The 23,866-nt window shown below is 53.5% G+C and overlaps 2 protein-coding genes across 6 annotated transcripts in view; one reads left to right on the top strand and one right to left on the bottom strand.

The window, feature by feature from the left end:
* The first annotated feature begins 5,278 nt into the window (after positions 1-5,278).
* Positions 5,279-10,608, top strand: LOC118550181 (uncharacterized). The gene is made up of 2 exons (XM_078063471.1): positions 5,279-5,821; positions 6,421-10,608. The coding sequence occupies exons 1-2, from the start codon at positions 5,480-5,482 to the stop codon at positions 7,612-7,614; spliced, it is 1,536 nt and encodes a 511-aa protein (XP_077919597.1). The 5' UTR covers positions 5,279-5,479; the 3' UTR covers positions 7,615-10,608.
* A 1,006-nt stretch (positions 10,609-11,614) lies between these two features.
* Positions 11,615-23,866, bottom strand: part of TK2 (thymidine kinase 2) — an 87,166-nt gene continuing 74,914 nt past the window's right edge. For 3 of the 5 annotated variants that reach the window (XM_036115175.2, XM_036115177.2, XM_036115178.2), the window contains exons 7-10: positions 22,898-22,986; positions 22,278-22,357; positions 20,020-20,100; positions 11,615-18,887 (exon numbers count right to left, since the gene is read on the bottom strand). In XM_036115175.2, coding sequence (XP_035971068.1) covers positions 18,789-18,887; positions 20,020-20,100; positions 22,278-22,357; positions 22,898-22,986 — 349 coding nt within the window. In that variant the 3' untranslated portion in view covers positions 11,615-18,788. Of the gene's footprint in view, positions 18,888-19,536; positions 19,757-20,019; positions 20,101-22,277; positions 22,358-22,897; positions 22,987-23,866 lie in introns of those variants that run through there. The other 2 variants (XR_013444373.1, XM_078063472.1) reach the window with 2 other exon arrangements.

Here is a 23,866-nt window from a genome sequence, read left to right as displayed (position 1 = left end):
GCTCTGGCGCCCTCTTGTCCGGAATGAATGTGGCAGCCCTCATGGTGATGGTGTCCAGCCACTCCAGCCCGAACCACACCAACACCCAGTTCCAACAACACATAGGACCCCCCCACCCCCCAGCCCAGGAGACTTGGGCTAGGCGTTTCCTGCCTCCCCCATCCATACGCACCCTGGGTCTACGTATGGCGCCACATGCAAGGCCCTTCTGCACATCCCTACAGGGAGACTGGCCGCCTCTCTCTGCCAGGGCCTGCGGGGTGGGGCCAAGGAGCGCGCCCCAGGCAATGGAGCTCAGCCCGGGGCTCATTAGCGCCCCAATGAGATGGGAGGTGACAATTCTTCAGGATGGTGGGAACAGGAGGGGGCAGGACCAGACCCTGGGACAGGAGGGGTTGATGCAAGGGGTTGATGAGGGAGGTGACCCAGGGAGCACCCATAGGGAGTGGGCAGTGAAACAAGGAAGGAAAGGAAGCCAATTCAGGGTGTCGTGGTCACACAGGTCCCCCTCCGAGGAGGGTGGAGACAGTGGAGAGCACACCTCAAAGTTAGCCCCCCCACAGGAAAGGGGAGAGAGCGCTCACACTGGCTCTCAGACTCTCAAGGGCCATCGTTTGAGGCTGCCCCTTGGAGAACATTCTCCCTGTCCCTGGTGCAGCCGAGCGGGCTTCTCTGGCCACAGAAGTCTTCAGACGGGGGAGCTGCCACTGCTGGCAGGGAAAGTGCCCGCCACCCGGCCGGTATGCACGGGCGCGGCGCACTGCAAGGTTCGGGACGGGGCGCCACCAGCACCTGCCACGCGGGAGCGGCCGCAATCGCCCGAGAGGGGCAGGAGGGCTGATACCAACAGGGCCGCCCACAGCCGCCCCTCGGAATATGGACTGGCTGGCACACACGGGGTCTCGCCCACCAAGTTCCTCGGGACGCCCTCAGACACACGCCACGCGCAGCAGCACTCAGCTCACACCACCTGCGGGTGTGTGCTCGCCTGCCCGGCTGGTTTCGGTGCACACACACCTGCGCCCCCACACTCAGAGCTCACACGCGCAGGGGTCCCACATGCACGCTCCGAGGCCACCCACTCCTACTCAGGGGTCACCGCTGGCGTCCCCCTGATGACCGACCGGGTCGTGGGCACGCGCGGTGGAAGGACAGGCAGCTCCAGCGTCCGACAGAGCGAATCTTCGGTCACGGGCTCTGCTCTGCTTGACCTCACGCTGAACCTCCCAAGTCAGGTGAACGCTCTCAATCAGAACCAATTACCTGGGTCAGGCCTGGTATTTCGGGGCTGGGGGCTGGGCACGCCCTTGCCCCCAGGGTTACAGCCCAGCTGTGCCTGCTCAGCACCTCGCCGAGGAATCCCAGGGCTCCAGGTCCCCAGGCCCTGTCGTCACAGCCCCAGCCTGACCCCGAGGTCCTGGGGCTGGCCAGCCTTCTGCCCCACAGCTGGTGGCTGCCTGGTCCGTGACCCACCATAGGGTGAGGGGAGACAACTTTTGAAAGGGCAACCCTCCACCCTCTGGCAGGCTCTGAGACCCATTACCCACCCCCATGACTCAGTTGCAAGAGACAGAAACCCAACTTGAACCTTCTTAAGCAAGAAAGGACATTTATTGACTCATGTAACTAAATAGTCCAAGTGATAATTCTGACTTCAGGCTTGGCTGGATCCAGGAGGTCCAAGCACACAGGCAGCTGTATTGCCTCTCTCGGCTCTGCTGCCCACCATGTCACCTTCATTCTCCCACGGGAACAAGGGCTGTGCACAGACCAAGTCCACGCTGGCTGGCTCATGACCCAGCCCCAAGGCCTAGCTCACTGCTGGGCTCTGACATCTCGTCCTCTTCCCCGCCCTTCTCTTCCTGGACTGTCCCTGTGTGTTTGAACCATCGCTGCCAGACTGGGGGCCCAGGGGCAGGACTCGAGCTGGTTCTTCTCTGGGTGGCGAACCCCGGGGGTGGGGGGTGCCTTGTGGAGCGGACAACTGGCAAGAGCATTCAGTTCAATTATGATGGAAACAAATTCCTCTGTGTGGCTCACGGTCTTGAGGACAGTAAGTGCAGAGCTGCAGACTCGGTGGCCCGTGAGCAGACAGCACCCTGTGGCCTCTGAGCTCCTAGGCTTCCCAGGGGACTTGGAAGCCTTTGGGCAGCAGGGAACGCTGTGAGGGAAGGCTAGGTGCTGGGACCCAGATGTTTGGCTGTCCCTGCTTCTGTCATCAGTTCACTGTGACTTTGAGCCAGATCCTTTCCTTCTCTGGGCCTCCGGACCCCCACCCCCCCACCCCCACCGCAGCTCCTGCATATCTCCAGTGCCCCCCCACCCCTCCCCCTGCCTCCTGCATTGTCACCAAAGTTAGCGACCCTGGCAGGCAGAGAAAGGTTCTCACTAAGCCAGTCACTCACCCAAGGCCCCAGACAGTGTGCATGCAAGAAACACCAAATCCGATGCTTCAAGAGGCCGCAGAGATCCAGTGGGGAGGAAGCTGGTCCTGGAAAAGCTGAGGAAGCACCAGAAGACAGAGAGGGCAATGATTCCAGGCACCCTGCCCAGGCTTCCCCACCATGTTCTTGGGTCACCCTAGAGAGTCAATTCACAGGCATGATGGGCTTCCCAAAGCTTAGGAACAAGATGTCCAGAATGAGTGAAATGGTTACACCAATAAGTAATAGCAATAAGCAATAGAAGAATCACCTGGGATGGGGGGTGGGGGTGGAGATTAAAGTGTGTGTACCAAATTGTTAAACTTTGGCTATTAATAGGGAAAAAAGGGGGCCCTTGGTGGCTCAGTTGGTTAAGCGTCTGCCTTCGTTCGGCTCAGGTCATGACCCCAGGCTCCTGGGATCGAGTCCTGCATCGGGCTCCCTGCTCAGTGGGGAGTCTGTTTCTCCCTCTCCCTCTGCCTGCCGCTTCCCCTGCTTGTGCTCTCTGTCAAATAAATAAATAAAATCTTTTTAAAAAATAGGAAAAAATACAGGTCACTCCAGCCCTCTCCTTAAGGAGCAAATCTGCCTGGGGTCAAGGAGAGAAAGAGAGACAAAGAGACAATGAGAATTAAGGCCCTTCTGTTTTGGACACACACACACACACACACACCCCACCACCACCACCTTCCTTGGCCTGGTGACGGTCTCTTCAGCAGAGCTCAGTGGCTTGGAACTCTGCATATCCCCCTCGCCCAAATCTGCCATTCCCTTTCAGTGCTCTTATAAATCTTCGGCAGCAAGGGAAAAGCATGGCTTTTGGTCTCATAGCTTTGGCGTGGTAAACTCCATAATGGCCTCCAAAGACGTGCAGGTCCAATTTCCCAGAACCCGTGACTATGTTAGCTTCCGTGGGGAAGGCACTCTGCAGGTGGGATTAAGGACCTTGAGAGGCGGCAATGAACCTGGGTCATCCAGGTGGACCCAATATGATCACAAGGGTCCTCCCCAGGGGGAGGCCTCACGGTCAAAGTAAGAGAAGACGTGCCAAACTGAAGCGGCGGGAAGAGAGAAATGAGAGATTTACACCAGCTACACTCCAGAACGGCCTCGGGAGGAGAGCTGCTGCTCCCCGAGGGCCCACTTTCAAGTAGTACTCCAACTGGGAAGTGACTTCCCAACCACGGGGACAGGAATCGCCCTGGCCGCGGGGCTCAAGAGACATTGCAGGAGGCAGGAGAGCTAGGGGCAGGGAGCAGAGAGCCCCCAGATGTGGTGAGCCCAGGTCTGAGGCAGCTCCAAGGCCGAGGACCGGGCACATGCCCTTCCTGGTGAGTGGAGGGCCCGGAGGCCAGCACAGTGTCACAGGAAGCCGACGAGCAAGAATCCTGGGCTGTGTTACTACAAGGTCACACTACCCCGTCAGTGGGGGGCGCTCCAGGCTGTGAGCCACCCAAGGGCTGGGACTTTATCTCAGCTTCTGAAGCCCCCAGGCCGGTATGGACGCGGACACAGGCTGGCCGCTCAAGGACAGCACTTCCCCAAACACCACAGGAGGAGGTGGAAAGGGGACCCAGAGTCTGAGAAGTCGGAAAATCGTGCACGTGCTGCCCCCCTCCCAGAAGTTCACACCCCTACACACCTGCCCCATGAGAAGTCCTGAAGCTGAGGGGTCAGGGCACCTTCCTTAGCCCAGCAGAATTTATTCAGCCACAGGAAACTGTTACTCACAGTTCGGAATCAAGACTGATTCCGAACCCCCAACAAGGGCTCCCTGTGGAGCACACTTTGAGAAATGCTGACCCGCATGGAAGGAGTGAGTCATCGAGTGGCTGAATGAGTGAATCATGACTTCATTAAGTATTGGGTGAATGAACGGAAGGAAGGAAGAAAAGAGGGAAGGAAGAAAGGAAGGCGGGGAGGAAGCCCAGCTCCAAATGCTGCCCCCCACCCATATCTCCCCAAACGCACCTTGCCCCGCCAGGTGGTGAGGGGCTCAGACGGTGGGGATGAATCCAGATCCTAATGGTGCTGCCCTATTTATACCTGGGTCTGTATGAAAAGGGAAAATTTCCTCTGTTGTCATTTTAATCTACTTCCTCCTGAGGGAAGGCTGGGATATGGTGAGATTCTAGCATGATCCCCACCCCTCCGGGGCCATAGGGCATAATTCGAATCTCAATTCTGAGAATAAACCAGTGAACTGTAGAAGGAGAACAAAAACAAAAACAAAACGGATGGCAGAAGGCGGGGCGGGAGGGAGATGGTGAGTGCATGGAGGAAGGGTCAAGGGCACACAGGTCAAGAGTACACAGGTAACTGCTGGGCTCTGTTACTCCAAAAGCAGTCCAAGGATTTGTGTGCGGTTTCTTTGGGAGGTGATCGCAGGAAGCACAAGAGGAGTAGGGAATGAAGACAAGGGAGGGACGAGAACCACGAAGGCGGGTTATTGCTGTGGGCAACTGCTGGGGAGCCTCTGCAAGAGTGGAGAACACACCTCAGAACTGTCCCGCCGCCACGGAGGGCAAGAAGCCAGGGCTTCTGTGCACTCACCCTCCTTGAGCGGCTGGGGGTTGGCCGGGGGTGTTAACACGCTGGGCCTTGCAGTCTGTCCCACACACCAGCAGAGCACACTCCTGCAGCCAGAGAACATTCTCCAGCATGAGCAAGAGGACTGTGGCCGGTGACATCCGGAGTGGGCTGAGGGTTACGGGCCCTGGGGTGCGGACACACGTGGGTGCCGCTGTATCTGCTTTCCCATTTGGGGACGGGGTGAGGGCGGAGTGAGGACGGAGCCTGACCTCGGCTCTGCTCCACAGGGAGGAGATGGCCCAGCCCCAGCCAGCCTCAGGCCGGAGCCCCCCAGAGTGACAAGCAGTGGGGGGTGGGGGGTGGGGGGTGGGGGGGCCCGGGCTGTGTGCAGCTTTCTCTTCTGCTAGCACACTTCCTCCTCAGCTTCCTGACTGAGCGTTGGGCGGGCCAGAGGCGGGCCAGCCTGGGCCCGGCCTGGGGAGGCTCACACAGCTCTCCTCGGCACCCAGCCCCCCGGAGCCACCATGAGCCAGCCCCGACCCCCGGGCCTAGAGGAGGCTGCCCTTGAGACCCTCCTGGGCGACCTCATCGGCTACTACAAAGAGGAGGCAGGGGCGGGCCGGCTTCGGGTCTGCAGGCAAGCAGCCCTCACCCACAGGGCCCAGCGGCTCTTGGACACGGGAGCCCCCCCTCAGTTCTATCTGCCTGAGCTTCTGGTCCCTGATCTGGGCTCCACTCACTCCTGGGGGGCACCCAGCCCTGCCCAGCGTGTCTGCCACGAACTGGTGCAAGCACTAGAATTCCTGGAGCTCATATCTGTCAACCTACTTCTGTTTCCCTGGAGGAAGGAAATCAGGTCCCTAAAGGTAGGCACCACCATGCCTCTGAGCCAGGGGGTCTCGGGTAGGGGGCCAGAGCTCTGTCTCTGGGGGGGAAGAGCATATCCATCCTGCCCACTGACTCTAGTCCCATTTTACAGGTGGAGAAACTGAGAGCTGAAGAGGTTAATGCAACTTATCTATGGTCACCAGCTAATAAGTAGCCCAGATAGGCCTCAAACTCAGGCAGTGCAGCCTCCAGCCGCTAGACCATAGTGCCTCTCAAAAGAAGAGGAACGGAGGAGCTCATAATCAACAAGGGGAGGAATCTCTTCTGGCTCCAGGCCAGGACTGCTGGGTTGGGAGCCAGGATATCGGGGCCTCACCCCAGCTCAGTTATTCTCTTGCTATGTGACTTGAGAACAGGTCCTGTCTAGTCTCTAGGCCTCAGTGTGCCCTTCTGTGAAATGGGACAGAGGGTAACATGATCATGGACCAGATTTCCATTCTAGCCAAATGCTCCAGCCCGACTGCTTCTCAGGAGTCTCCACTGCCCCCCGGGCATCTGCCCTTGGTCCTGCCTGGCCACTCCCAGCCACCCTGCTGGGTTGTGTCCCATCTCTAATAAACACCCCTGTTTGTTCCAGACATACACTGGGAACTTCGCCTACCGGGTGCAGCCTGCACTCTCCGAACACACGCTGCACAGGCTTCTGGGCAGGCTGGGCTACACGGCCACCTCCGAGGCGGAGTTTTCGCTGGTCCAGGCCATCAGCAAGGAGGATGCCAAGCAGATGGTGTTTGGGATCTTCCTGGCGAGAGTTGCATGTGAGGCCATTCTGGAAACCTCGAGCAGGCAGGTGCTGGGACTGGGCAGAGAGAAACTGGCCAGGCCCCACTCCAGGCACAGCTCAGGGAGAAGGCTGGTGAAGGCCCACAACTGTCCCGCGGGGGCCCAGCCAGGCCCGGGGCCCCCAGAAGGGCTGGGGCCTGAGAGGGCCCTGCCCGAGGGCCCTGACCATCAGAGCGCTGTGCCGGTGGCCCTGAGTCTGCCTGAGGTCTCGACGTTCCCCTGCACCCCTCTTGCTGGCCCCCTGCTCCGCGTGGACTTCCAGCACCGCACCAGCAGATGCTCAGACAGTGAGGAGTTCTTGACCTGCTACAGTGACCTTGTTCTGCACCGGACACCCTTGTTCCCCAAGGACCTTGTCCTGAGCAGCTTGAAGGCAGACCAAGTCCAGGGCCCAGCCCAGGCTCCCAGCCCCCCTTCGGGTGAGGCAGTCACCTCCTCAGCTAGCAGCGGTGAGTGGTCCCCGGTCCCTGATGCAGCTCCTGAGAACAGAGTGGTCACCGTGCCCAGCCAGCTCTGCCTGACACCAAGTCCCCAACTGTCAGGGAAGTCCTTGGACCCAAAGCCAGAAGCCCAGGCAGAGCCGGCCACCCCTGACACTGATGCTGTTCCTCCAAACACTTCCTGTGAGATGCATGAGCTCTGTGAACACCTCTCCCATCTCCTTGGACCCCCAACTCTAGCGGGCCATCCTCAGGGCTTCCCAGGCCCCGGGCTTGAGGGGAATGAACAACCAGAGCCTCTCAGGGGGCCAGAGCCAGCCGGCGAGGGTGGCAGCCCAGACAGTAGGGTCACTCAGCTCTGGAGGGCGACTCAGACCCCCTCTCATGTACGAGAGCCCCCCAACATGCACTATGTCCCTCCCGTGGGAGCCGGAGGTGCCAATTCCCACCCGAGACCACCACTCAGGCAACAGCTGAAAATGTCACCCCTGGATGGCACAGGAACAGACACCCTGACTGAGCACATGGCTCTGCCACCAGCAAAGTGACTACTTAGAGAGGCGGCAGCTCTGGGGCCCACAGCTTGTCAGGCGCAGGGACCAATCTGCTCATCAGTCCCTCTGGTCTCAGGTCCCAGCCCTGTCACCTACTGACTGTGTGACTTCGCGCCACTCACTCTCTCTGAGCCTTGTTTCCTCATCGGTAAAGTGAGTGTAGTCGGACCTACTCGCAGGAGGCTGGGAAGAGTTGGAGAGACGAGGTGTGCATGGCGCCCCTCAGTGCCTCCCTTGGGCGCTTCCTGTCCCTTCACGTCCCTTGGGCATATCCGAGGGGCAACTTCCTTCGGCATCCTTCAGGCACCTGTCACAGGGCAGATGAAAAGACAGCTGCGTAGATAACCAGACACATAATACACCCTTAACTCGCTTAGACTCCTCTGTCAGCCTCCCTTCTCTCTCTACTAACTTCTGGTTAACAGAGAACAAAACCGGGGCGCCTGAGTGGCTCAGTCGGTTAAGCGTCTACCTTCGGCTCAGGTCATGATCTCCGGGTTCTGGGATCGAGTCCCACATCAGGCTTCCTGCTCTGTGGGGAGTCTGCTTTTCTCTCTCGCTCTCTCTCTCCCCCCCTCTCCCCTCCCCACTGCTCGTTCTCTCTCTCCCTCTCTCAAATAAATAAAATCTTTAAAAAAAAAAAACAGAACAAAACCACACTTGGGAGCTCAGGATCATATGCTGGCTCCCCATCCAGGGATCGGGGCTCCACTCGTGGGCTGCAGGCCCCCCTCCACCAGCCATCTGTTGCTCCCACATGTGCACATACACACACACACACTTGCACACAAGTGGGTACATCCAGAGGTGCTGCTCTCCCCACAGCATTCGCCACCCAAGCAAATGACCCCGTCTATGCACGAGCTAAAGCCAGAGGACCCTGTCTAGGCCAAGTTCCAGGATTCTCTTGCTCAATTTTCTCCAGGGGCTCCCAAGGCCACACCAAGCCCGAGGCTCGGCCCCTCACTATACTTCTGACCTCATCTCATGCCCCTTCCTTGCCCCCAACACGCTTCAGACAAGACAGACTGGCGTCTTCTAGATTCCCCAACAACCTAAGCCAACCCCTACCTCCCAGCCTCTGTGTAAACTGTTCACTTCCCCACTCTGCACCCTGTCCCCATCTTTCTTGTTATTCACATCTCACCTTAATGTCACCTTCTTAGAGAGACTTTTCCCCGGCCACCCATCTATCACATCAGCTTAGTTTAATTTTCTACACGAAGACATTTCATTGATTCATTTTCCATTTCCTGCACTAGAACATAAGCTCTCTGAGAAACTTCACCTTGACTCATTCACCATGGTTTCCAAGGATCCATCAAATGAAACCATCAAATGAGTAGAAAACTTAGAAAATACAGATGAAGGGCACCTGGGTGGCTCAGTCCGTTGAGTGTCCAACTCTTGATTTCGGCCCAGGTCATGATCTCAGGGTTGTGGGATCAAGCCTCGCATTGGGCTCCATGCTCAGCACGGAGTTTGCTTGTCCCTCTCCCTCTGTTCCTCTCCCACTTGCACTCTCCTCTCTAATAAATTGATAAAATCTTTAAAAAGAAGGAAAGAAAGAAAGAAAGAAAAAGAAAGAAAGAAGGAAGGAAGGAAGGAAACAAAGAAAGAAAGAAGGAAGGAAGGAAAGAAAATACAGATGAATATGAAAACAAAAGCAGAAGTTACTATAGTATCTACTACTGGGAGATACTCAATGTTATGGTATTAGCATAATTTGGCATGGAGCCCAAACTCAGGACTCTGAGATCAAGACCCAAGCTCGTATCAAGAATCAGACACCCAACCGACTGAGCCACCCAGGCGCCCCTTGGTCTTTTTTTTATAAATGTGGGATTGTAGTATTTATAGTGTTGTGTTCTGCTTTTATTTCCCAGGAAGAGAGTTATTTTAACTAATTTTAGATTTAGAGAAAAGTTGTGAAATAATGCAAGGAATTCCCTTACAGTCCTCCCCCTGCTTCCCCTGAAACTGACATCTTACGTAACCATAGTACAATTGTGAAGAACAGGAAATCAACACTGATACAGCATTACTGACTAAGCTACAAACCTTTTTTAAATTTCACCAGTTTTCCCATTACTACCCTTTCTCCATTACAGGATCCTATCCAGGATCCCACATTGCATTTGTTACTTTTCTTTCATCTCCTCCAGTCTGTAACACTGTCTCAGCCTTTTGTCTTTCATGATCTTGATGCTTTTGGTCAAAATTTAATACTGATCAGTTTTATTTAATTGAGTGTCACAATTTGGGTTTGTCTGGTGGGGGGGGTTGTTTGTTTTTTGTTTTGTTTTATGGCTGAAGTTATGCATTTCTGGCAAAATATCATGAAAAAATGATGCTGTGTCCTTGGTGCATCTTATCAAAGAGTTCATGATGTCAATACATCTTATTACTGGTGATATTTACCTGCTGCATCCCTTGAATAAACCCCTTGTCCTAGGAGCCCTGGTTCCCTTCATTGGAGAATGATGTTTAGACACCAAGATCCAGGCGCCAGGTGTGCTCACTGTTACTGGCTGTCACTGCTTTCAAGCCTAGTCAGGAAACATACGGATGTGTACTAACCCATGCATATACACATGTGGCTCTATTTCCGTATCTATATAGAATTTTAAAACTGTGAGTTTATACTGATGCCTCTGCTTCTAATCCAACACCACAGGGTTTATTTTACCTGTGCCCTTTTATTTATAACTTCTTTCTCTAGAAGAGAATGAACCCCAGCTCTCTTAATCTACAGTCGACTTATTTGCTCAAGACTATTACTAGGGGCACCTGGGTGGCTCAGTCGTTAAGCGTCTGCCTTCGGCTCAGGTCATGATCCCAGGCTCCTGGGATCAAGCCCCACATTGGGCTCCCTGCTCTGCGGGAAGCCTGCTTCTCCCTCTCCCACTCCCCCTGCTTGTGTTCCCTCTCTCACTGTGTCTCTCTCTCGGTCAAATAAATAAATAAAATCTTAAAAAAAAAAAAAAAGACTATTACTAAAATTCCAGAATTGCTAACCATACCTCCATGAGAAACACATTTAAAACTATAGGACAGCGTTTAGGAAGAGTGATTTTTGCCTCTACTCTTCCTACATCCAGTCAAGACCTTGTTTTCCAGTTACTTAGGCTACTTCTTTATTTTCTCACCCCTCCAATGTGGCCGTTTTTCACGTGGGATGTTGTCAGGGCCACCTGTTTTTGTTTTCTGTGTTCCACTCCCCCTACATCCTCCATCTTATCAAGGGGGGTAATGTGACACATTCCTATGGTTCTAAGAGTCAGTTATACAAAAAGACACATTCACACAAGAATCGTTCCCTTCTCCTCCCTGCAACCCCATCCCATCCTTCCCTCTCTCCAGCCTTTGTTCACCAGTCTGTTCAGTTTCTGGGTTATCCTTCCTGCATTTCCTCTGCATCTGTTTATGTTCTTAGGTTTCTCCTTTCTTTTTATATAAAAGGTAGCGTACCATAGATACTCCTTGGGATATTGCTTCTTTTTTCACTCAACATTGCTTTACGTCCTGGAAATCACACCTGTTCAGAGAGAGCTTCCTCATTCTTTTTTCTACTCCACCGTGTGGCTGCACCATAGTTTATTTAGCCACTCTGTTATGTAAGATCTTTAGGTTGTTTCCAATTATTTTGCAGTTAAAACCAATGCTGCAATAAATAACCTGGTGCGTAGATATTTTCCTATTGTAGGAAGTATATATTAGATCCCAGAAGTGGGATTGCTGGTTTGCGATATAAGTGCGGATGTAGTTTGTTAGCTGTTGCCAAACTTCTCTCCAGAAGGGTTGTACAAATGTATACTCCCACCAGTAATGTATGTGAGTACTTTTTTCCCCACAGCCTCACCAACAGAATGTGTTTGCTGTTTTGGTTTGGTTTGGTTTGCCAGTCTGGTAGGTGAGAAATGGTATGTCGCTGTTCTTTTAATTTGCTTAGTCCATTTGGGCTTTTATAACAAAAATACCACACACTGGTGACTTAAATACAACCGAAATTTATTTTTCACAGTTCTGGAGGCTGGAAGTCCAATGTGGTGCCAGTATGGCCGGGTTCTGGCAAAGGCTCTTGGCCAGTTTGCAGACTGCTGACTTCTTGCTGTGTCTTCACATAGAAGAGGCATGGGAGCTCTGTGGGGTCCCTTTTATAACAGCACTGAGTCCATTCATGAGGGCTGCACCCTCATGGCCTAATCCCCCTCCTGAAGGTCCTCCTAAATACCATCGCCTTGGGCATTATGTTTTCAACAAGTGCACTTCGGGGGAGGGGCAAATATTCAGACCATAGCATTTGCATTTCTGAGTGAATTTGAGTGTTTTTCACATGTTTACGGGCCATTTTTAGATCTTTTTTGTAAATTGTCTTTCACATCTTTTTCTCATTTTTCTATTTGATTTTTGGTCCTTTGTCCTTCATTTTTAAAGAATTCTTCATGGGTAGTTAGGAATATTCACCCTCTGTCTGTTACATAAGTTGCATTTTCTCCCAGTTTCTGGTCTTTTGACTTTGTTCATGATGGGTTTTATCACACAATTTTTAAAATTTTTATTTAGTCAAATTGATTAACCTTTAGTTTCCCCTGGATTTTGAATCATACTTAGGAAGCTTTCCCTAAATCAAGGTACTTGCCTGGTTCCAATTTTTACATTTAGATCCCTAACCACTTGGAGTTTATTCTTGGGTACGGTGTGAGATATGGATCTCTTTATCTTTCCCCAAAGGGTCACCTTGGCACCATTTGTTAAAAAGTCCATCTTTACCCCAGTGATTGGAGATGACACCTTGTTCAGGTACTAAATTTCCACGTGCGCTTAGGTCTATTTCTGGGCTATTCATTCCACTGCTCTGTCTATTCACGCAGCAGTACCACACTATTTTGATACTAGAGGTTTTAGAGTATGTTTGAATGTCTGGTAAGGCTGGTCCTCCAACATTGTTTTTCTTTTTCAGTGGTTTCCTGGTTATTCCTGAATGTTCACTTTTCTATATGAATTTTAGAATAACGTGTAGAGTTCCATAAAATGGACTGTGGTATTTCTACTGAGATTGTATTAAATTTGTAATTTAACTTAGAACTGACATCTTTATGTTGAGTCCTCCTATCCAAGAATGGGATGTCTTTACATTTGTTCAAGTCTTATTTGCTGTCTTTGAGGACTTTTTAGCATTTTTTCTTCTATGTTTTTGGATGTATCTTGTTAAATTTATTCCAAAGTACTTAACCTTCTTTGTTACCACTGTAAATGGGATTTTCACTACCATTATGACCACTGTTTACTGTTTGCATATGCTAATTTTGTATCCTGCTAGGTCACTAAAATGTTATTGTTTGTGTTAGTTTTGTCACTGATTCTTCGGGATATATTATGGTGTTAATTCTTTACCCCAGCAGAAGGGAATGCTGAGGGGCTGCTGGTGCCCTCCTGCCTCAGTGTGCATTTTCTCAGGGGTATTTCAGGACGGGGGCATCTAGGAGGAGCTAAACTACATGCTTCATGAGTGGAGGGGCCGTGTCTGTCCTGTTCACCAGTGTGCACCTGTCACCCAGCACGGGGCCTGGCACAGAGTTGGTGCATGGGAAGTGCTGTCGAAAGACAGGGAGAGAAGAGAGGCCTGCTTACAGATGGCCCGAGGACTCTGGGCTAAGCAAATGGCTGGCGAAGATGCTGAACTACTAGCTCCCCCATGGCACTGATGAAGAAGCAGGTCTTAAAAATGAAAATGCAGCATCTCCACCACCCTGGCCTGGAGCAGCCCACTAACAGCTTCCCCCTCCAGGAAGGTGCAAGAAAGTCTGGTCTCTTCTCCAGCCAACTACAGAGAGCTGGAAGGGGTTTGAAGGACAGGGAGTAGCCTGGCGTGGCTCCAGACCCTCTGTGTCCATCCCCCTTCATAGTCTGTGCAGCGTCTCTCCTCATGAGGGAGAAAACAGAAGCCCGGTGTCCAGGGGAGGAAGAAACAGGACCAGAGAAGTGAGGTGACCTGCCCAAAGTCTTGCACCCAACAACCAGGGAAATGGGAGCCCAGCCTGTATTCTGATCCCAAAGCCCAAGTCCCACCCACAAAGCCAAGTGGATCCCAAAAGGTAAGAGTCACTTAAAACTTAACAACTGGCCATTGTCTATTTTTTCTGGGCATTTCCTAAGATGAGCCTGGAGCTGCCAACATCTACCCATCTCTGGCTACAAATAAATCTGCTCTGCGCATTAGGGAAAGGAAGAGTGAGAGGTCACCTGAGCCCACTGAGAAGGAGATCTCCAAGAAGACATCAGTTTATTGTGTAAGGAATCCAGGGCCTTGTTGGTATAAGAAGTGGTGTCCGTTCCCATGGCCTGAGAAGCAGCTCTGTCTCTCCAGGCCCCTCTCTCATGCCATAGGATGCCAGCTATAGATCCAGAGTCCCCATGAGAAGCAGAAACATTTTTAAAAAGAAAAGAAAGGCCAATTGCCTGCCCCATGCTCTGTTATTCCAGAAGGGCCATGATGCACTTTTCAGAGGTACGGTCCCGAAGGTCAGCCTCAAAGAGGCCTGTGACCTGTACCTACTGAACAGATCAGTCCAGGTGGCCCCCTGACTAGCTGGTGAGAGCACGCATCCACACCACTCCAATGGAAAGTGCCAGTCCCTGCAGCTGCTGCCATTACTCAGCCAAGTACCTGCTTTAAGGCCCCGTTTTCTGGGCCACATCAGATGAACGAACATTTCCAGGGACACTTGCCGCATACCGGGCCCTGGTCCAGACCCCTTCCATGTCCTGAGAAGTGAGCAATTCTCTCATTTGACAGGAGAACCAACACTCACAAGACGTTCAACAACCAACAAGGGGCCAAGTTTTCTTGGGACTCAGGGATGGCCAATTCTAGAAAGTGTCGATCAAGAGAGGTGGCTCTCAAAGGGTGGTCCCTGGACCACCGCCTCGTCGTCACCTGGAACGGTGTCAGAGAACAGATTCTCGGGCACACCCCAGACCTGCTCAATTGGAAACTCTGGGGGTGGGCCTCGTAATCCATGTTTTAACATGCCCTCCGGGGAATTCAGATGCACTGAAGGTGGAGAACCAGGAGCTAGAGACTCCCAAAGGGCACAAAAGCCGAGTCAGCCGCAGGTGCAGGTCCCCTAAAACAGTGCTATTCTCAATGTGTGTTCCGAGGAACACGAGCACGCGTGGAGACTGTTAATGGCTATTCCCCAAAGAGGGGTTCTACTGTCAATGAGTTTGAGAGTCCCAGGATTAAATAAAGTTGAAAAGGGGGTTTGATCACAGGACTACTTGAGTTTAACTAATGTACCTTGTGCGTCTCAGAGAAAGTACCCAGGTGGTGCTTCCCAAACTTCCCAGACTACGGAACCCTTCTTTCTCAGGACACCTATTATTATCTCCCAGAACACCTGTGTTCCACAGACCCCAGCCTTGAAGAAGAGAAAAGCCAAGAAATGCAGAAATTTAGGAAGATGGCAGTAAATGCAATACCCACTCTGGACTCCACAAGACTGGCTGTCTTTTGGCTTCTGTTTAATGACAGCCTTTAGCAAGCTCACTATCTTATGTAAAGTAGAGGAACACAGAGTTCACTCGGCCTTAGGGGACCTGAGGGGTTGGGGTTATGAGGAAAAGAAAGCCCCGTGCCAGTGACCCTGGGGCCCCGGGTGAGTAATCCACTGCCAAAGCCCAGAGGCACCAGGCAGGGTATTATTGTTATTAGATTTTCAACAGGGAGGGCTGACATTTCCAGGAGCTCATCAATTACTTTAATAACTGTAATTCCTCAGGCTGGAGAGGCCACGGGGATGAATGTTGCTCATTCCACAGCTAGGGGAGCATTTGAAGTGAGCGCCCTCATCCGGCCCCAGGGCTCTAGGAAAACAAGATGGCATAGATTGAACAGCACCTAGGGGCAGGCTGGAAACATCTACCTGCTCTCAGAGTTGTAAATGCTTCAATCCTTCCCCAGGTCTGGGGTGGGAGTCTGTGGGAGGCCCTGGAAGGGTCTCTGACTGAGGTATTCCACAGGCGGGGAGGGGGAGGGGGAGGGGGCGAGGGATGGGACTTCGTATCTAGGTGAGGGGCTCAGGTGTTAATGAAAGGGGGTAGGAAGAGAAACAGAAAGGTGACATCATTTCCCAGGGTCCACAGTTAGGAGGGCCTCCTGAGAGCCACGCAGTGGGAGTGCGTCGGCCCGGCGGTCTGTGCCCGCACCTGGCTCCACCCAACGCAGGAGGCAGGTTGAGCCGCGGACACCGAGGACACTGTAGCACCAGGCGGTGAGGGAGATGTGATGTGAGGGCAGAAGGGAGGGACAGGTGGGGCCACAGGGCACCACGGCCCTGACGCCGTAGTCCGGCCCCTGAGTCCCGACTTCCCTCCTGCCTTTGCCCCACCTCCAAGGCCTCTGGCAAAATCTTGCTAGAACCTTCCAGCTTATCTCAGTTGTGCCTTGCAAAGGTCATCATCCACATTAGAATTAACGTGTGAGCGGGGGACAGTATGTCCTGATGCCAGCAGTAGCCGGAGGAGGAGCTCTGGCACCATCTTGGACAGGGAAGTCCCTGCAGGAAGGAAGCCACGAACCAGGAAGTTGAACTGGGAACAGAAAGCCAGCAAGAGCCCGGGACCCCGATGGCCTTGGAGCCACCACACCAGCACTGAATCACCCACTTCCGCACTTCGATGTGACACAGAAATACACTTCTATCTCATTTTTTTTTTTTAATCACCAGGTACACGAAATATTTCTGAATGATTCTAATTATGTCTTTTGCATATAAAATTAAAAAGGTGACGAGTAAATTAGAATTATTTCACTAAAAATGCTAACTAAAAGAAAACATGTGCTATTCAAAAAAATTTTTTAATTACCGAGAGTCAAAGCAGCTGGGGCCACTCCGGGGCGTACTCCCGTTATGCCCTACGGAACCCCACCTCAGGGTAAGAATGGGGCGACACCAGCCTAGCGGGGATGTCATTGCCCTGGCTTGCTCTGTCGGCAATTTAGAGACGCCAGCCCCGCCATGCTCCTCCCAGCCATTCCTGAGAGTCCCCGCGGGCCTCCCCTCTGCTCTAAAAACTAGGCCCCGTGCCTACCATGTGCCGTCTGCCCTCTTTGTGCCCTGGCTTTTATAGCTGCTCCGCGCCCCCCGGTGCCACCAGCCCTGCCTGCCACACAGGGAGAGCAACCCTCGTCCGTGCAAGCCAGGCACCAGCCGTTTCGTGGGACACAGCTGGCCCGCGAGATCTCAGCCCCCTGCCCCGGCTGCTGCAGACACACGGCATCCGCTCCACGGTGCCAGAGCAGGAGGATGGTGAGCTCTCCTGGACCCGTACAGCCCATGTTAGGAAAGATGGGGTTTAAAAAAATAAAAACACATTATCCTACTGGCAAAAGGATGCTGTTGCGGGGGGCTAAAATCACTGGCCTAGGCAGCACGCCAAGATTAACATCAGGTTTTAGGTGAAGGATTTATTGGCGACCACGGGGCAAGACTTTACTTTCTTTAAAATCACATTTCCCCCAAAACAGATGCTCAAATTGAGCTGTGGGGGGGAATCCTGGACTGTTCACTTACAAATTCCCAAAGACTGCCCTGGCTCGTCAAGATACCGGGCAGCATAGGCCCTTGCCTCCCCCCGACGTCTGATCGGTCCCTGACCTTTGGGCCGAGAGACATGTCCCCACTGGGCTGCTGCCCCTCCTCCTGCCCATGGAGCCCAAGAACTGGTCCAGGAGTCACAGTGCCTGCCTCCCTCTGGGGCGGGACCACCAGGGCTCCGGTCACCCACGTCGAGTCAGAGAGCTGCACGCACAGGTGCCACACTCACGCAGAGGCTGGGACGAGGCCTTCCAACCGTCACCGATGCCAACCACTGCTCGGGAGAGGCTGAGGCCTGTTGCCCCAAAGTCACAACTGACCCCTCCCCATGTTTACAACCAGTCTTCTCGAAGCTCTCTCCACCCACCTCCAAAATATCAGGAGCACCAGGGCTCCCAAGAGCCTTTGCTTGCAAGCCCTGATCTTCCAGTCCAGACTGCCCCCCTTAAAAGAATGTTCTTTCTCTTACTTCCCACTTGACTCAAGAGACAGTGGTGGCTTTGATGAGTTGCTGCAGCTGAGGGAAGCTAGGATATTTTCCGAACCAATAAAGATGATTTCATGCTGTATGGTCCAAGGGTCTCCTTGGATGGAAAAACATTTCAGAAAGACTTAAGGCCACTTGCGTCTCTCCCCGGGACCCCAAACTCTCAGTAATTCCAAGGGCAAAGCTCTTCGCACAAGGCCAGTACAGAGTACGGAGGCCTCAGAAGCCAGGGCTGGTGGGCCCCTTCCCCAGCCTGGCCCTGGGCAAACCACCCAGGCACCAAAGCCATTTCCCCGACGGAGAACTGACAGCAGCTCCAGCAAGGCCTTCGTCACCAAGGAGACCGACACCAGTCAGGAGCCCGCGCAGGATTCTCCTAAGGACATGGAAGTGCAGATGCCGAGGTGGTCAATGCCACAGCAGCCTCCTGCTGGGAAACCACTGAACACCGGGCTCAAGCCAAACACGACCCAACTCTGTGAAAGTCTAAGAGCATCGATTGTCCTCGAGAGCGGCTCAGATAATGAGAAAATGATGGTACTGACTCCGTGCACTGCCGATCTCCCCATACACACGTGAGGTCTCTAGCAAGGGAAGGCAGGCTCTCAGGAGGAGGGCGAGAATGTTTGAGAGTCACCCCGAGTCTGAACTGTGCCAACGCCACTGTCCCTGGCTCTGTGACCCTGGGGGAGTCTCTTAGCCTCTCTGAGCTTCAACTTCTTCCCTGGGATGTGAGGCCACTACCTCACCGTCCTGGGTGGTCGGCAGTTAGAGACCCTAAGCCCAGCATTACTTCAGGCGGCTCTCCCCTTAATCACGGGGACCCAGCAGCGGGAAACCAGCAGGAGAGGTGCTGGGGAATGCAAGGTTGCACACACCAAAGGGCATGACAAACCCATTGGTCCCATTTGTCATTTACCCTCAAGGGCCAGAGACCCAGGATGAAGACACTGGCAAAGAGGAAAAGACCATCAGGAAAACAAATGTGGCCAGATATCAAGCCCTCTTGAGAGTGGATATTTCCAAATTGCTCCTAATAGCTAACTTGGCAGCATTTTTCTGGCATGATCTTCCCCATCCTATGAACCATGTTTCTGATTCTCTGGAGTTAATATTCGGTCCCGGTTTTGTTCAAAGAGTTTTAACATTTTCTGCACGTCGTGGTCAGCCTCAATCACCTGGAAATTAAACACACGGGTCACAGGGCTGCGCTTGACCTCAACACCATCCTCCCGTCACACATGAAGAGGGAGAGAGACGGAGGCACACAGGAGGAGGCGCAGAGGGGCAGAGAAGTCCAAGGTCACAGGCAGATAAAAAGGAGGGTTAGAGCAGAACAGCACCAGGTTCTAGGTCAATTCACATTCTCAACTACATTTCCACTTAAGAATCCACTACGGTTGTCCCTGCAGCCAGCCCGTGAATGATTTTTTTTTCCCCCATCGTTTTATATTATCCAATAACGAGGGGGGGGGGGGGAAACAGATGTTACTTCCTTAAAAATCCAGTACAGTAATATCTCACTTTCCAGCAACCTCATGGCCTGGAAGCACCATGATGAGTAGAAGTTTCCGAGCAGCCCACACAGATGTCCCTCCCTCAGATCCCACACTGGGCGCACATCGCCAGACGTCTCGGGATCCATCTGCCTGCCTGAAGAAATTGAGCAGCAGCAAAGCAGGGCAGGAGGGGACAGGGAAGCAGGGAAAGGCGGGGCGGGAACGGCACGCAATTAGAAGTGGCGAGTGTCGGCAGGACAAGCTGCTACACAAAGCTAACGCACGAACTCAAAGACATTAGTGGTCTGGGGCAAACCGTCCTACACACCTCAGCACCTCCTAGGGGCGCCACTGGGTACCAGCCCAGGACAGCAACTGGTGTTCCTTCAGATGCCCTGGGTCACCGAGGAGAGGGGCAACGAGGCTCCGTGGCTGCCATCCACTGGAGAAGGGGTGGTTGCATCAGAGAGACCACCATCCCAAGGGGCTAAAGCCAAAACCCACGTCTAGAGCCTTCAGCCATCTGGAACGCTCCATCACGGACGATGCTGGATAAGTGAGATGCTACTGTGGCCACCGGTGTAATGACACGGGACAGGTCACCTTCTCTCGGGTCTGTCCAACAGACCCGGAGACTCAGTCCAGAATAGGGACCAGGAGAGAGAAAGGGCCCCTTCTACCCTCCCTGCTTCCTTCTTCTTGATCCTCCAGCTCTAAAGGACCTGGCCCCTCCCCAGACTGCAGAGTGGCTGACATTCCCCAGGTCACTCCTCCTTCCAGAAAAGTCTCCAGCCCTACGAGGGGGACTTACCAGAACAGGGGCTGCCACAGGGAAAAGGCCCCCTTGGATGAGCCACTCCTCATAGAGGTGGTGAATAGCATTCAGGTAGTCCTGCCAGGAAACACACACACACACAAACATACACATGTACCCAGGCCTTCGGGAGCAGGCAGGGGAGCAAACCTCTCCAGCAAGGACCTCGGGCAGGGGCGTGAACGTCCATGACCACGGGGAGTGGCTTGGACAAAGGGGTCTGCAACTGCCAACCTGGCTCAGGCAGACAGTCATAAATGCAGCCACTCCCCCCCGCCCCAGCCAGCCGGGCCATGGCGACAGTTAGAGGCGCCCCTCCCGCCACCCACTCCCCCTCCCCAGCACTGCCCTGCTCCGATGGTGCCCCGCACACACCCTCCCACCTGACTTCTCACGCTGATGCCCACTTGTCCATCAGCAGGGCCACCAGTTCCTTCATGCTGGGGTCCACAGCTGCTCCATGACTGAGCTTCCCAGCCCTGGACAGCCTCTGACATCCCCACTCTGTCCTTCCCAAGAGGACTGTGACCCTCACTGGCCTAGGAGACCCACTCCCGCTGCTTCCACCCCACCCAACAACTTGTGACCTGTAAGCCCTCTAGACCATGAAGACTAACTTCAGAAAGCCCCACAAGGTGGAAGCCAGGGGGAAAGAGGCCCGGACATGCCCCTAAGCCATCAGCACCTCTGCACCACGCAGGACTGGACAGACACTTTCTCACGCGCAGGCCACGGTGCTCTGACCACCCACGGCCACCTTCCCAAGCAGCAATTTACTGCCAGCCCAGAAGCTCCCAGGGAAACCGCAATGCCACCTTTTCATCCACCATCGAGTTATCCCTTGGCAACAACAGATGTGTCCTATAGGCCTTGTCAGAAATGCTGAGATAAAGGCCCGGCTAATAATGGCCTGGAGGTACTCCAGACTTGTCATTTCTTCAGAACATCTGGGTCACCGCACAGAGCGGCCCTGCCCTACCATGGCCTGACCCAGCCCCGCTCCACTGTGCCCTTCCTCCAACCACTCCTGTCTCCGGATTTCAAAGGAGCTACCCAGAAGGAGGCCTATGCCTTCATGGCTGGCATCAACCTTACTGGTACCTGGGGAAAACAAGGTTGGGTGGGCCTCGGGAGCCAGGCGGGTCTTCCAGGGCCCCTAGACCAGCCCATCCTGAGCTCAGACCCATCCCAGGAAATGCCTGCCCAGGCTCTGTCCCAGTGGCATTCACATGGGGCATTCAGTTCAGTATTAACTGAGCAACTCCTAGGTGCCAAGCCCTGGGAAACACGCTGGGGATGCAGGGAATAAAACCTAATCTTAAAAAGCTCACAGTTTGATGAGGGATGGAGAACAAAACATATAAACAAACAGTTTCAGTATGCTTGTCCTTAGGGTTGTGACCATCATAATCCCAGAGGTTAGGGGATCACAATGGAGGGAAGGTCAAGGAAGGCTTCCTGGAGAAGGTGACATCTAAGCTGAACTTGGAAGGCAAAAGAAGCCACTGCACAAAAGCACATTGGTGTAAGTGCAGGGTGAGTGTGAGTGTGTGTGTAGCCACGACTAGTCTCTGTGGCCAGAGCATGAAAGGCAAGGAGTAGAGGGAGGTAACGTGGATCCAGCAGGATTCGAGGTGGCACGCGACAGTGGGGACTTTACACTAGACGGCAGCAAGACACCGAAGGGTTGGTGGCTGGGAAATTGCATGAGTGGTGCTCTGTCCTGGAAACATCCCTCCCCAGCAGCAACGTGGAGGCCAGGTTTGGGAGGGCATGTGGGGAGTGAAGGAACAGGACGAGGAGGGCAGTTCAACAGTTACAACAGTCCTGACGAGAGGCCCTGTGGCCCTGAGCCAGCACCCGGAAGGGCGAGGCACTGGGCAAGTACCAGAGAGGACAGCCTCGGAGCCCAGCACTGCACTGAGCACCGGGGACGGAGCTGCAAGCAGGAGGGAGTGTTCTAGCGAGGCTCCAGAGCTGGGCACAAAGGCAAGCAATCCTCAGGAGGTGGACAGGACACACCCTGGGGGGCGCCTGGTGGGCAGCGGGAGAAGGGATGCCTTTGGGCCCAGAGGGCGCCAACCACGGCGACCCGGGCCCCAGGAACTTCACACAGCGTCTCGGGCCACGGAGGAAGTCCAAGCTTACCCCGCAGTATGCTCAGTTCCCGTTTCTCTGTCCGCGACAGCACAATGATTTCACGGAGGGATGGAGGTAGTTTCTCGGGCATTAAGCAGCTTCAAGGGGGCTCTTACCAGGGGAATGACCGTCTCCTCTTCCCTGCATCTCAGCCGCAGTCTCTGGTAACAGGTCTCAGGGGTGGTCCGGAGATACACTGAGATTTAAAAAAATAATATGTGGCTCTAACGACTCTGTTTGTGACTTAGAAATGGAGGCCAGGGAGAGGGGGAAGGCAGGCCTATGCACAAGGCGTGGAGAGAAACACCTGCCAGCCACTCTGAGCAGGACACACGGACCACAGCCAGCCCCCAGCCTGACCACTGACCAGCTGCGTGGCCTTCAGGCGTCTTGACCCTCATGCCCACTTTCATTTTCTTTCCACGTCACCAGCCCCACGGCGTTGCTGTGAGGCTGAACGAAGGTCCACATGTGCACGAAGCTTCGCACGGGTTCTGGCCTCCTCCCTCCCTTACACACTAAAAAAAACCCATCGAATCACAATGGACCAGGGGAGAGCAGCTTGAGGAGGGACCAGAAGCCCCCAGATCCTGTCTGCCCTTGGAGAGAAGGCTGAACTACCGTGGGCAAAGAACCACCAATGGTCGGGGCCCTGCCTGCTGCCCCTGCCGGCTGGCAGTCCTGCCAAGCACATGCTCCCTGCGGCCCTGGGGGCTGGTCAGGAGGGGCCTCTCACCTATCAAATCAACAGACACGTCGATGTTCCTCACAATCCAGTCAAACCATTCCGACAGAATCACATAGTCCACTTCAGGCATCTTCCCACTATAACGAGAGGTGTTAGGGTTTTATGCATCACAAGCATCTGTAGATGGCTTCTGTGTAAAGGGCGCAGCCCAGGGCGCCAGGGCACAGCATGATCCACGGGGTACTGGGCCCCCAACACCTCTGACCCTCTGCTGCCGGGCGGACGGTTTCCGGTCTAATGCAGCCAGTGTCGTGGAAGTGCTCAATGGGAGAGCTCACCTGGGACTTGAACCCCAAGCAGAGAAAGGGGCTTTGAGGCCTGACCCCAGAGAACAGGGACAGTGCTCAGGTTGGAAGGTGGAGCAGCAAACCAATTTCACCTCTAGAAATCTATTTTGTGCAAATAATCATGGATGCCCACTGCAAGCACCACCAAAAATAATGAAAAATGAAATCTTGGCACACCGATATAACAGCAAACCATGCAGGAACTGAACGATGGTGTCGTAAAATAACATTTAATGACATGGAAAACGCCCACAATGGAGTGTTCAATGAGAACAGCAGGTATAAAATTGTGTGTAGTATGACCCAACTGTATTTCCCTGAGAAATCGTTCACACATTTTGAAAAAAGACTGGAAAGAAAGACAACAAAATGCATCCAGTGCTTTCCTCTGAGCTGTGGGACTATAGGAGACTTTTTTTTTTAGATTTTTTATTTATTTATTTGACAGAGAGAGCAAGAGAGCACAAGCTGTGGGAACAGTAGGAGGGTGAGGGAGAACCAGGCTCCCCGCCAAGCAGGGAGCCCGATGTGGGGCTCGATCCCAGGACCCCAGGATCATGACCTGAGCCGAAGGCAGACGCTCAACCATCTGAGCCACCCAGGCGCCCCCCCTCCTTTTTTTTTTTTTTAGATTTTTTTGGGACTATAAGAGACTTTAATGTTTTCTTTC

The sequence above is a fragment of the Halichoerus grypus genome, chromosome 15, assembly GCF_964656455.1.
Source record: "Halichoerus grypus chromosome 15, mHalGry1.hap1.1, whole genome shotgun sequence".
In the NCBI taxonomy this organism is placed as follows: Eukaryota; Metazoa; Chordata; class Mammalia; order Carnivora; family Phocidae; genus Halichoerus; species Halichoerus grypus.
This window is presented reverse-complemented; position numbering and strand designations above follow the sequence as displayed.

Bases quoted from the DNA above. Each gene is read 5' to 3' on its own strand.
- LOC118550181 (XM_078063471.1), top strand. From the start codon at position 5,480: ATGAGCCAGCCCCGACCCCCGGGCCTAGAGGAGGCTGCCCTTGAGACC. The intron at 5,822-6,420 runs GTAGGCACCACC...TGTTTGTTCCAG, and splicing joins AGGAAATCAGGTCCCTAAAG to ACATACACTGGGAACTTCGC.